This window comes from Rhinatrema bivittatum, chromosome 1 (genome assembly GCF_901001135.1).
Source record: "Rhinatrema bivittatum chromosome 1, aRhiBiv1.1, whole genome shotgun sequence".
NCBI classification, from domain to species: domain Eukaryota; kingdom Metazoa; phylum Chordata; class Amphibia; order Gymnophiona; family Rhinatrematidae; genus Rhinatrema; species Rhinatrema bivittatum.
The window spans coordinates 818,688,227-818,701,391 of record NC_042615.1 but is presented as its reverse complement, the minus strand read 5'-3'; the positions used below and the strand labels follow the sequence as shown (position 1 = coordinate 818,701,391).

The 13,165-nt window shown below is 45.2% G+C and overlaps 1 protein-coding gene across 4 annotated transcripts in view; it reads left to right on the top strand.

Annotated features, from left to right (window-relative positions):
• Positions 1-13,165, top strand: part of UNC13B (unc-13 homolog B) — a 1,232,326-nt gene that overhangs the window by 898,690 nt on the left and 320,471 nt on the right. For all 4 annotated transcript variants that reach the window (XM_029581856.1, XM_029581857.1, XM_029581864.1 and 1 more), the window contains one exon: positions 3,900-4,034. In XM_029581856.1, coding sequence (XP_029437716.1) covers positions 3,900-4,034 — 135 coding nt within the window. The remainder of the gene's footprint in view (positions 1-3,899; positions 4,035-13,165) is intronic.

The window sequence follows — 13,165 nt, the reverse complement described above, 5'->3', positions numbered from 1 at the left end:
GTAGAGGTTTTGCCAAATTGCTAAATATTAGACCTCCCCCGAAAGTAAGACCTAGCACATATTACATGTAAACGATCGAATTAGCTACGGTATTCCCTCCCATACGCCCCTGCCGTTTTGCCACGCGATTAACCTGCTAACTTACCGCCTACCCTTACCCCTGAGTTAGAGGCAGGGGTAAGGGTAGGCGGCAAATTTTCCACCAGCCCCCGTTCACCTGCCCTGGCCGTGTCCATGGGTGCTGGTCTCCGGGGCAGCCCAGTCCTCTCCCCTCCTCCCGAAGCAACGAAAGCGGAAAAAAATCGAAAAAAGCAAAAAAAAAAAAAAGTTGCAAGAGAGAGAGGGGAGAGAGAACGGGCAATCCTACGCTCAGGATTACCCGTTCTCTCCCCTCCTCCCGAAGCAAGGCGCGAAAAGCAGCCTTGCTCCGGGAGGAGGGGAGAGGACTGGCAGTGTAAACTTTACACATACCTGGTGGTCCAGGTGGGCCGCGGGGAGCGATCTCCCGTTCCCAGGCCATCGACTGCGCTAAAAACAAATGGCGCCGATGGCCCTTTGCCCTTACCATGTGACAGGGCAAAGGTAGCGCTGGCGCCATTTTGAATATTGGCAATACGGCCTGAGTGCAGGAGATCGCTCCTGAACCCCCGCTGGACCCCCAGGGACTTTTGGCCAGCTTGGGGGGGCCTCCTGACCCCCACAAGACTTAACAAAAGTCCAGCGGGGGTCCGGGAGCGACCTCCTGCACTCGGGCCGTATTGCCAGTATTCAAAATGGCGCCGGTGCTACCTTTGTCCTCACTATGTCATAGGGGCCGACTGACCGATGATACAAAATTATTCAGACTAGTTAAATCACAAGCGGATTGTGATACATTACAGGAGGACCTTGTGAGACTGGAAGAATGGGCATCCAAATGGCAGATGAAATTTAATGTGGACAAGTGCAAGATGTTACATATAGGGGAAAAATAACCCTTGCTGTAGTTACATGATGTTAGCTTCCATATTAGGAGCTACCACCCAGGAAAAAGATCTAGGCATCATAGTGGATAATACTTTGAAATTGTCAGCTCAGAGTGCTGCAGCAGTCAAAAAAGCAAACAGAATGATAGGAATTATTAAGAAGGGAATGGTTAATAAAACGGAAAATGTCATAATGCCTCTGTATCGCTCCATGGTGAGACTGCACCTTGAATATTGTGTACAATTCTGGTCACCGCATCTCAAAAAAGATATAGTTGTGATGGAGAAGGTACAGAGAAGGGCAACCAAAATGATAAAGGGGATGGAACAGCTCCCCTATGAGAATAGGCTGGAGGTTAGGGCTGTTCAGCTTAGAGAAGCGACGGCTTAGGGGGGGATTTGATAGAGGTCTTTAAAATCATGAGAGGTCTGGAACGAGTAGATGTGAATCAGTTATTTACACTTTTGGATAATAAAAGGACTAGAGGGCACTCCATGAAGTTAGCATGTAGCACATTTAAGACTAATCGGAGAAAATTATTTTTCACTCAACTCACAATTAAGCTCTGGAATTTGTTGCCAGAGGATATGGTTAGTGCAGTTAGTGTAGATGGGTTCAAAAAAGGTTTGGATAAGTTCTTGGAGGAGAAGTCCTTTAATTGCTATTAATCAAGTTGACTTAGGGAATGGCCTCTGCTATTACTGGCATCAGTAGCACGGGATCATCTTGGTGTTTGGGTACTTGCCAGGTTCTTTTGGCCTGGTTTGGCCTCTGTTGGAAACAGGATGCTGGGCTTGATGGACCCTTGGTCTGACCCAGCATGGCAATTTCTTAAGTTCTTATGCATCTGTGATTGTTTTTCCATAATTCTGCCTGTTATTCCAAGAGTTGTTTTCTTTGGACTGCATCCTGAAAATATGAATCTGCCTTCTAATTTGGATATTGTTTTGGATTTTACAATACATTTATTTGTTTTGGAACTACAGTAGAGATGTATAACCTTTATTTGGTAGTGTATGTCTCCTCTTGGGCCTCCCAGAAGTTTTCTGGTCCCCATTTGGTGATCTCTGTTGGGCTTGCCCATTCTGAGGCTTCAGAAATATCACTCACCACCTCTGCAGCTCCTGAAGGTAACAAAATGGGTTACATATACTTAGTTTTAGTCTTCAGAAATCTGACCTCTTGTATTATTATAAATGATTACTAAAATAACTATAAATCAGATTGAATCTCGTGCAACATGTGTTGCAAAACATTTTGGTAGACGCTAGCTATGAAACACACAACATTCCCTTGAAACATAAATCCCAGTTGGTAGGGGGCATGCAGATTGCCAAGTTTCTTATCGACATGGTAGTTTCGGAGGAGCCAGTAGGAAACTCATATTACGCAATTGCTTGATGCAATTTTATAACTTCCAGCATTGGTGCAAAGTCTGCAGGAACTTTACCCACAAACTTTGCATCAGTTATCAAAGGAAAAGTACGCGTGTCCTTTCCATTTATTTTTTATTTTATTTAAAGGATTTTATATACCGATAACCGTTTGCACATCGTATCAGTTTACAATTAACGTATAACAAAGATATAGAAGTTACATGGAACAATTTGGTTACATGGTATAGTAAGGGAAAGGTATATAACATAGTGGGGCGGATTTTCAGAGCCCTGCTCGCGTAAATCCGCCCAAAACCGGGCGGATTTACGCGAGCAGGGCCCTGCGCGCCGGGAAGCCTATTTTACATAGGCCTCCCGGCGCGCGCAGAGCCCCGGGACTCGCGTAAGTCCCGGGGTTCTCGGAGGGGGGCGTGTCGGGGGCGTGTCGGGGGCGGGCCCGGTCGTCGCGGCGTTCCGGGGGCGTGTCGGCAGCGTTTTGGGGGCGGGTACGGGGGCGTGGCTACGGCCCGGGGGCGTGGCCGCGCCCTCCGTACCCGCCCCCAGGTCGCGGCCCGGCGCACAGCAGGCCCGCTGGCGCGCGGGGATTTACGTCTCCCTCCGGGAGGCGTAAATCCCCCGACAAAGGTAAGGGGGGGCTGTAGACAGGGCCGGGTGGGTGGGTTAGGTAGGGGAAGGGAGGGTAAGGTGAGGGGAGGGCAAAGGAAAGTTCCCTCCGAGGCCGCTCCGATTTCGGAGCGGCCTTGGAGGGAACGGGGGGAGGCAGCTCGGCTCGGCGCGCGCAGGCTATACAAAATCGATAGCCTTGCGCGCGCCAATCCAGGATTTTAGTGGATACGCGCGGCTCCGCGCGTATCTACTAAAATCCAGCGTACTTTTGCTTGAGTCTGATGCGCAAGCAAAAGTAGGCTGATCGCGCTTCTTTTAAAATCTACCCCAGTATGCAGAGAACATAACTGTTGAGGGAGAAATATATAAGAATATATGAATATAAATATGAGAAACATTTGAAAATTACCCCAGGAAAACTACCAGTACACAATTAGAGCTAATTTGTATGGGTATTTTTTCTGAGAAAAATTCTATGCATACTTTTGAAAATTCAGAAGTGTGTGCATAAGTGCAAGCACCTTCCTAGTCCCACTCCTGGGAACACCTCCCCTATTTCTACCTACAGAAATTTACCAGCATAGAGAGCAGGCAATTTTCAAAACGCCCTGCATAAGAACTCTGAGGAGGTTGTAGAATTCTGCTGGCAGTTGTTTCATGATCTTGAGGTATCAACAATGAATTTCAAACTGGAAGGAAAAGAGACTTAGTCTGTGCCATGCAAGTCATGAAATATTGAAAAAAGGTATAAAATGTAATGCAATGGTGAGCACTTAAAAAATCCAGAAAATCTATGGATGGTTTCTTTTAAATTAATGGAGCTGGTTGTGAATTACACATTTTAAGTGATCATCATGTATGAGAGTAAGTTGTATCCTGTGTACAAGCCAGGTAAAATGAATGTAATTATGTATACTTTCTCCTTACCAGGTTCAGGAACTCCAAAGCCCACCACGAGCCAGTCAGGTGGTGAAAGACTGTGTAAAGGCCTGCCTGAATTCTACCTATGAATACATCTTCAACAATTGCCATGAGCTGTATAGTCGCGAGTACCAGACAGATCCTGTGAGTAAAGGATTCTCCTGATAACTAGCAAAAATGGCTGTCAAAATAAAAAGTGGGTGGAGGACACTTCATAGAAAACATAGAAACAAGATGGTAGAAAAAGACCATTTAGCCTATCCAGTCTACCCATAGGCCCAATCAATCCAGCATTACAGTTTCCATCACTTCCTTAGAGGTCCCCTGTGTTTACCCCATGCTTTCTTGAACTTGGATACTGTTGTTGTCTCTACTACCTCCACTGGGAGTCTGTTCATGCATCCACCACCCTCTCTGTAAAGAAATATTTCCTAAGACTACTCCTGAGTCTACTCCCTTTCAACCTCATCCCATGATCTCTTGTTCTAGACCCTCCTTTACATTGAAAGAGGCCCCCCCTTCTCTGCTTGGAAACCTTTGAGATACTTGAATTTCTCTATCATATTTCTATTATATTGCCTTTCCTCTAGGGCAGTGGTTCTCAACCTTTTTTCGGCCGGGACACACCTGACAGATGGTTCTCACATGTGTGACACACTGAACATGTGACCGCCACGGGAATATACATTCTGCATCCTCAGGAACCCCCTCGACCCCCAAAAATGGGTGCAGAGCAGAACTAGGGCATTACCTGTACAACTCACCATACAAAAAAAGACGTTCGTCGGTATATAAAAGATATTAAATAAATAAATAAATAAAAATATTCTGGTTCTGACGACATCTCAGTAAAAGCAAAACAAACTCTCTTTACTGGCAGGCACAATACCCCTCCTTATGAAAAGATAGTAATTTACCACTATAAATATTTAACCAGGCCCTAAACACTAATACACCTCCTATTTGGAAAAGAGCAAGCCAAGTGCTAAAGATAGATACCCGCTTTAAACAAGCCTTTCCTAAAGAGACCAGAGGATAGAGAAAGTACAGGAACACGCAGAAGAGCATGAACACAATGCTACTCTCATAAAGTGCATGAGAATACATTATTCAATCCTACAAATAAAGTAAAACTATAAATGAAGAGTAACCTACTAGTACACCCAGACAAGACCATTACTCAAATATTGACTTTTATTTATGAAAATTGTAACCGAACCTTATTGGCACCTGTTAGAATGTACGATAATCCACACATCTACATTAATTTATGTGCCTATTTGTGAACCGTTGCGATGGTATATAACTTAGCGACGGTTTAGAAAAGATTTTAAATAAATAAATAAAATAATTGTAAAACTATAATAATAAATATTACAAAACAGCTAATGAACAGAATAACATCCAACAATTAAAAACTCATAAAAATTATTAAAAATTATCTGAATATCAATAAAATATTTCAAAACAGCAGACACAACATAATACCCAATAATTAAAATGGCAGTCAATCAAGAAAAATAAACTTAAAAAGCTGCCTTTACTTACCCTCTCCAGCAACTCTCCTACTCCTTTCCCTTGCAGGCCAATAGCACTCACCAGAAGCAGCAGTGGCTGCTGAAGTTTTGTCCTCACAGTCTTCTTCCTTAGGGCCCACAACCAGTCTCTGTCTCACACAGACCAGTAGCTTCCCTAACTAGTATCTCTTCCTCACACACACACCAGTCACCTCCCTGACTAGTCTCTGTCTCACACACACACACCAGTCATCTTCCTGACCAGTCTGTCTCTCTCTCACAGAAACACATCACCTCTGACCAGTCTCTCTCTCAATCACACACAAATGCTCTTGTTCCCATTCTACCAAAACCCACAAAGCTGCCATTCACGCACCCAGGCACCCATTCTACCACACACACACACAAAGCTGCCACTCACGCACCCATTCTACCACACACACACACACAAAGCTGCCAGTCATGCACCCAGGCATCCATTCTACCACACACACAAAGCTGCCACTCATGCACCCAGGCACCCATTCTACCACACACACACAAAGCTGCCACTCACGCACCCAGGCACCCATTCTACCACACACACACAAAGCTGCCACTCACGCACCCAGGTACCCATTCTACCACACACACACAAAGCTGCCACTCACGCACCCAGGCATCCATTGTACCACACACACACACAAACAAGCTCTCACTCATGCACCCAGGTACCCATTCTACCACACACACACACACAAGCTCACATGGAGCCTCTACTCATTGTTTGGCCCAATAAATCTGGCCTCCGCTTATCAACCGCCGCTGGCCTGACCTCTGGCAGCATGCAACATTTCTCCAGCCGGTGTGCAGGGTCTCTCCACTCTTCAGCCGTCTGCGGCGCGCAGCGTCTCTCCATTCTTTGGCCCCGCCGGCCTGGCCTCCGGCAGCGGCGCAGGGTCTCTCCATTCTTCGTCCCCGCCCCTTGGGAAAAGGGAAGCACAAGTGGGGCAATGGGACACCGTGAGCCGCGACACACCTGCCAGTGCTTGGTGACACACCGGTTGAGAACCGCTGCTCTAGGGGTACATGTTTAGATCTTTGCCTATCCCCATATGATTTAGAACTAAGACCACCCTCTGGACTGGCTCCAACCTGTTTATATCCTTTTGAAGTTGCAGTCTCCAGAATTGTACACAGTATTCCAAGTGAGGTCTCACCAGGGACCTGTACAGGGGCAATATCCCTTTTTCTGCTGGCCATTCCTCTCTTTATGAAGCCAAGCATCTTTCTGGCTTTTGCCATTGCTTTATCCACCTTTTGGCCATCTTATGCTCATCAGATAGCATCATTTCCATATCACGCTGTTCCTCGTGCTTAGAAGAGATTTACCTCCAATACTGTACCTTTCCCTTGGGTTTTTGCATTCTACATGCATTACTCTGCATTTTTTACCATTCATTCTGAATTGCTAGACCCCTAGACCAATGATGGCAAACTCCAGTCCTTGAATGCCACAAACAGGTCAGGTTTTCAGGATATACACAATGAATATGCATGAGATAGATTTGCATTAGGGTTGCCAACTTCCAGCTGTGAAAATTCCAAACACTTTGATGCACAAAGTAAATGTTTCACCTTTGCCCTTCCACACAACTATTTATTAAAAAAAAAAAAACATTCAGTACTTGCCTTATTACTAGAAAACTGTACCCAAAGTGAGATGCAACCAAATGATCCCAAATATAAAAATACCAACAGCATTCCATTAGAACAGTCAAGAAAATTATAATTACTTAATAACTGCTTCCCCATCATTAGGAAAATGTCTTTTTTTTAAAATCTTATATCCCACCCCTTTACCCACCAATGCCATCCCAAGCCTGGTGCAAGGATATTATTTATTTATTTATTTATTAGATGCCCTAGGTCTAGGCAAAACTTACAACCTTGTGTGATCCCCCCCCCCCCCCACCACACAATTTTTTAAAAGTATGCTGTTATTGTAGCAGATTTTACATGGAAAGGGCATTCAAAATACAGGTAAAAATATTACTCACAAAATGAATATTAGATTTCCATGCACTGCTGTAGTGCCACAACTGGAAAACTGAAAAAAGACATTTGGAACTCATACTGTAATATGTATGGGTGTGTGGGCTTGGCCACTGGAAAGCCATAAGTAAACTGAATTAAAATTACAATGTAGTACACCTCTCAAACCAAAACCACACTAACAGCTAGCACTCAAATAATAAAAACTCTACCTCTAAGAAAAGGCAACACTGCCAGTATTATACTGGGTCCTAAAACACCAATACACCTATTAAGAGAGCAGAACAAGCCAAGCTGCTATAGATCTGTACACAGAAACTACATGCCAGCACAATACCTCACCTCAGTCACACATGCAGAACATAGATAACCCTCACCAAATGCAAAATAAAGAGACCATAAAATATAAACAGAAACATGCAGTAAAAAAATGAACTGGAAACTGCAACAAGTGCAAAAATGAAAAAAACAAATATGTTCATTCCTCATAAAACATCAACCAATAAAATCAAGAAATATAAAAATCATAATAGTGAAGCCATATAAATAAAAAGAATACATATTTCAAAACAGTTGATGAATTGATTAACATACAATAATTAATAACTCAAAATGTACCAAACATCAATAAAATATGTCAAAATAGCAGGCACATCAAATAAAGTCCAATAGTTAAAAAAACAGGGGAAAAAATTACCCCAACTCTCCATACCTAGGAACTTTTGATTTCCAGTCACCCTGAGATGTCCTAGATTAGTGGAGAAGAGGGAAGGTGCACACTTTATCCTTTCTCATATACACAAACTCCCTAACAAATGTATTCATTCTCTCTCTCTCTCTCACTCACACATGTTGTCTCTCATGCATACTTCTCCTCTCACATACACACAAACACACAAGCTCTTTCCTTACTCCCTCACACACACTCACTTCCCCCTCTCTACCCACTCACACAAACACAGGCTCTCTTCCCCTCCCCCACCCACAGACACAGGCTCCCTTCCCGCTTCCCCACCCACACACAGGCTCTTTCACACTCACTGGCTCTCTCCCCCCCACACACTCAGACTCTCTCTCCCTCACATCTACACATAGGCTCTCACAATCACTGGTTTTCTCTCCCTCATATGCATACACACACACACAGGTTCTTTTCCCCCTCCTCACCCCACTCAAGGCTTTCATGAGGTATTGGGCAAACTAGGTGGCTGCCTAGGGCACCATTGCAAACAGGGATGCAAGGGTACCATGTTTAAAAGTGTAAGAGTCAGGAGACCAAGATGGCCACCAACTGAGAAGTGCTGCAGGAGCTCCGTCCCCCATATTACCTATTTTGATTTTGCCTGTTTTATAATGCCTCACCCGAAGAGAAAGGCAAAGCTGAGGAAGAGCATTACTAGTTCTCCCTCGTTGGACTCACATCAGCCCCGGGTTTTTTGCAGTAATGCCAGCAGTTAAGTTTGGGAGCCATGGCCGCTGTGGGAATCGACTTTGAGTGAACGCTGCCCCCACTGGCCGAAGAGATCTCCTTAAGCCACAGAGCGCTGATCACACCATCTCTCCTTTCTCTATTTACTGTCGGAGTGCTCAGAATTCTTGCCAGCCTCTACTGAGGTGAGTCAGGGAGTGCCCATTTTGGAGGGAGTGGCAGCGGAGGAAATTGGGAGGCTTGTTTCATCGGCTGTGGTGGTGACTCTGGCCACTGCCAGAGAGGAGTGCCCCACTCTGCAGCCTTGACATCGGCTCCACTTGGTGATTTGGGCAATGGCATTGCACTGAGTGCAGGCAGTATGGTGTTGGATAATCCGGTTTTGAAGATGGGACTTCTTAAACCTCCTGTGATCACACTAGATGCCATTTGGAATGCATTGGTGTCCCTCGAAGCTTCTATTTCTTCTTTAATTATGATTACTCTGGATACTAACCATCATGTTTTGGCTAATGAAAAACTGATTTCTTCATATGGGACTAAATTGGAAGATATGGATACTCGGGTCAGTTCGATTTGAAAAAGTTCAATATGCCTTTGTTCAGTCTGAACAGATTCATACTAAAAAACTTGAATATATAGAAGTCTTAACTTAAGGATTCTAAATTTTCCTATTGTAAAAATAATTTCTCCTTTAGATTTGTTTAGAAATTACCCATTTCTCAAATTCTCAAAATTCCAGTGACAGCGATACTGGTAGTAACCAAGGCATATTACTTGCCACAACTTGAAGAGGAATCCGGTGGAAACCAGTCTCAAGAATCTACTCTTGATCTTACAAACATTCTTGAATCTTCTCAAGAGACTGATAGTTCTAAAAGATGAACTTTGCTGGTATCTTTTGCCTTCCTGTCTGACAGAAATAATGTTCTCAGGTTTTTCTTTCATAATTGCTTTTGTTCTATGGGCAGAAATTATGGATTTATCCTGCTGTTACACCACAACAACCCAATTTCATAGGAAACAATTTCTTTCTATGCGATCTGAGGTGTTATCTAAGGGGGCTCAGTTTATTTTGCAATATCCATGCAAGTGCTTATAAAACATCTTAATGTAAAATATGTATTCTTTGAACCATCACAACTCCAGACGTTCCTAGGTTTGCACGCCTAAAGTCACTCTTTTGCAGAATCAGCTGTTAAGAATATAATGCTGGTGTTTATCGTCTTATTATTCTTTTTACCTTATTTTCATGGAAATCTTCGCTCTTTTTCTTCTTCTTGATCTCCCCACCCCCTTCTCTTTTTATATATTAAGGAATGTATAGATGCTTTTCTTACCTATTTTGTTTATCATGATATATTTTTTTGTCATGCAATACCTCATATTTTCTGAAACAAGGGATTCTTATGTTTATTTGAAAATGTATGAAAAATAAAATTTAAAAAAGTATAGGAGTCGCGTGGTGGGAAGTAGAAATCGCAAACGTGAGATGTGGAGGCGTGATTAGTGCACTTGTAAGGTAATGTTTGGGGTTATGGGTGGTGAGAATGGTTGAGAAAGAGAGAAAATCAAGTGATATGATGAGGTCACCGCTTAGGGCAGCTGGCCATCCTTCCACTGGCACTGACCCCACTCCACATACACATGTACACAGCTCTTTCACACTCAGTAGCTTTCTTCCCCACCCCCACAAGGCTCTCACACATACAGGCTGTCCCCACACAGACTCACTGGCTCTCCCTCACATATACACACTCACTGGCTTTCTTTCCCAGACACACTAGTTGCTGTCATCTGATCCCACTCAACAATCTCTCTCGACTCTAGGGCTCTTCTGGCTGAGCACTCTGGAGGCCTCATTGGACATCTTGCTCCTGCCGTGGGTTGGTGTTATGGTTAATGGCGTTTGGGTGGATCCTTGGACACTGTGGCAGCTGACCATGCCCACGAGGGGCAGTCCCGTGAGGGACCACGGTGTCGGGCTAGACTCCGGACAGACAAACACAGATTTGAATCTTTTATTAAACAGTGTGAATGGCCACCAGAGGTGGCAGTAGTGAGTAGTGGTTGTAGAGCCCAGCTGGGCATGTCTCACACAGAACGCTGGAAGAGTGGATCCTCTGCAAGGCAGTTGTAGTGGAAAGAGACTGAGAGTTAAGACCACACAATAAGATTAACATACAGAGTCCCAATGTACAAATAGGAGAAGCTCCGAGACAGGGAGAGCAGGCCCTCGAGGAGCGAGTACCTGATCCCTTAGAGCAGAGAGACTCGGTAGCATTGTACTCACATTGCAGTAACAGAGATTCCACTAGACAAGAGGTCTGACACCGGAGCAGAGAGCAGGCCCTCGAGGAGCGAATACCTGATTCCAGTGAAGCAGTACTGTGGAGAGAGATGGTTTCTGTACTCACTGAAGTATCTGTAAATTAGTTCTTCCAAGCAGAGAAGGATAGAGGTTGCAGGCAGTGACACAGGGAACATGAGCCCTCGAGAAGCGAGTACCGGTTTCCTGATAGCACCTGAAAGAAGCAGAGAGGCCCCCGAGGAGCGGGTACCCCATTAGAGACCCCGAAGGGTAGTAAGAGTTCCAGATAGCGCCGGAGTGGCAGAGTAGCTTAGGAACGGAGAGCGAATCCCATCCGTACGAATCCTGTTGCTAACTCAACGAGTTAGCAAATACTGTAGGCAGATATACCCGGAAGTTGTGACGTCAGAACAGGGGGACGCCCCTGAGGTTCGCGCTAATGTAGAGTTAAAGATGAGGGCGGCGTGCGCACACACCCTTAGAGGTAGCTTGAAGGAGAATGGCGGGAGGCAGCACCAAAGCCAGTCCGGGGAAACTGGAGAGAACGGCAAACAGACGCCGCGGCGGCCATCAGTCCAAGGTGAGCGGGAGGAGCCGAAAGTAGAGAGAGGTAGGCAGGGCGAAGCCGTCAAAGACCGGACACAACAGGTGGAAGGAAGATTCTGAAGGCCCTACCCCTTCTCTGCTCATACATTTGGCTGATAGGGCTTGGATTCCCTGCCAGCTCTCTACGTGTGGGATGCATCGTCTTCTGCCGGTAGAGCTCAAGCTCCCTGCCAGCCCGCTGCTCCTGGCTGGAACACACCTTCTTTGGCCAGCAGGGCTTGGGCTCCCCTGCCAGCCCACCACTCCAGGCTGGAATGCATCTCCTTCGGCCAGCAGGGCTTGGGCTCCCTTCCAGCCTACTGCTCCTGAGGTACTTCTTCAGCTCTATCCAGGCTATTTTTACCATCCCTACTGCCAAGTTCGGCACCGGTTGCTCTAGTGGCGCAGGTCAACATCAGCTGTTTGAACCACGTGGGCTACGGAGGCCCCTCCATTTCAAACAACTGATATTTGACCTGCACCACCAGAGCAACAGAAGTCACTGTGCCAATCTTTGTAGTAGGGACAGTGTTCACTTAGAGGAAGTTACTGGCACTGGGCAGGAGGAGGCTTTCAGACTGGGTGGACTGCAGCTGGATTGGACGGCTAAAATCCAGACATTTTCCGGACTTTTCAGCCCTCCTCCTGGCTTCCAGACATGTCCTCAAATATCCATACTGTTTGGAGAAAATCCGTACAGTTGGCAACCCTAATTTGCATACAATGGAGGCAGTGCATGCAAATCTTTCTCATCCATATTCATTGTAGATATCCTGAAAACCTGGCCTATTTGTAGCACTCGAATACTGGAGTTCACCATTACTACCCTATACCAGTGGTCCCCAACCCTGTCCTGGGGGCCCACCAGCCAGTCGGGTTTTCAGGACATCTGCAATGAATATGCATGAGAGAAAATTTGCATGCACTGCCTCCATAACATGAAAAGTTTCTCTCATGCATATTCATTGTGGATATCCTGAAAACCCGACTGGCTGGTGGGCCCCCAGGACAGGGTTGAGGACCACTGCCCTATACCATTTCTCAAGTTTCACTAGATCCCCCCTCTTGTTTTCCACACTTTCCTGGCTATCTACCTTGTTGCAGATTTTGGTATCATCAGCAAAAAGACAAACCTTTCCCGATAATCCTTCTGCTCACTCACGAAAAGTTGAAAAGAACCTGTCCTAGGACCGATTCCTGAGGCACACTGCTAGTAACAGAATAAACTCCATTTACCACTACACTTTGTCACCTTCCACTCAGTCAGTTTCTAATCCAGTCAGTCACTGTATGTCCCATACCAAGGGCATTCAATTTATTTATAAGCCACCTATGCGGAACCATATCAATTGTTTACATATTCATTATTTACATATCATTGTTTACATATTCTTTAAAA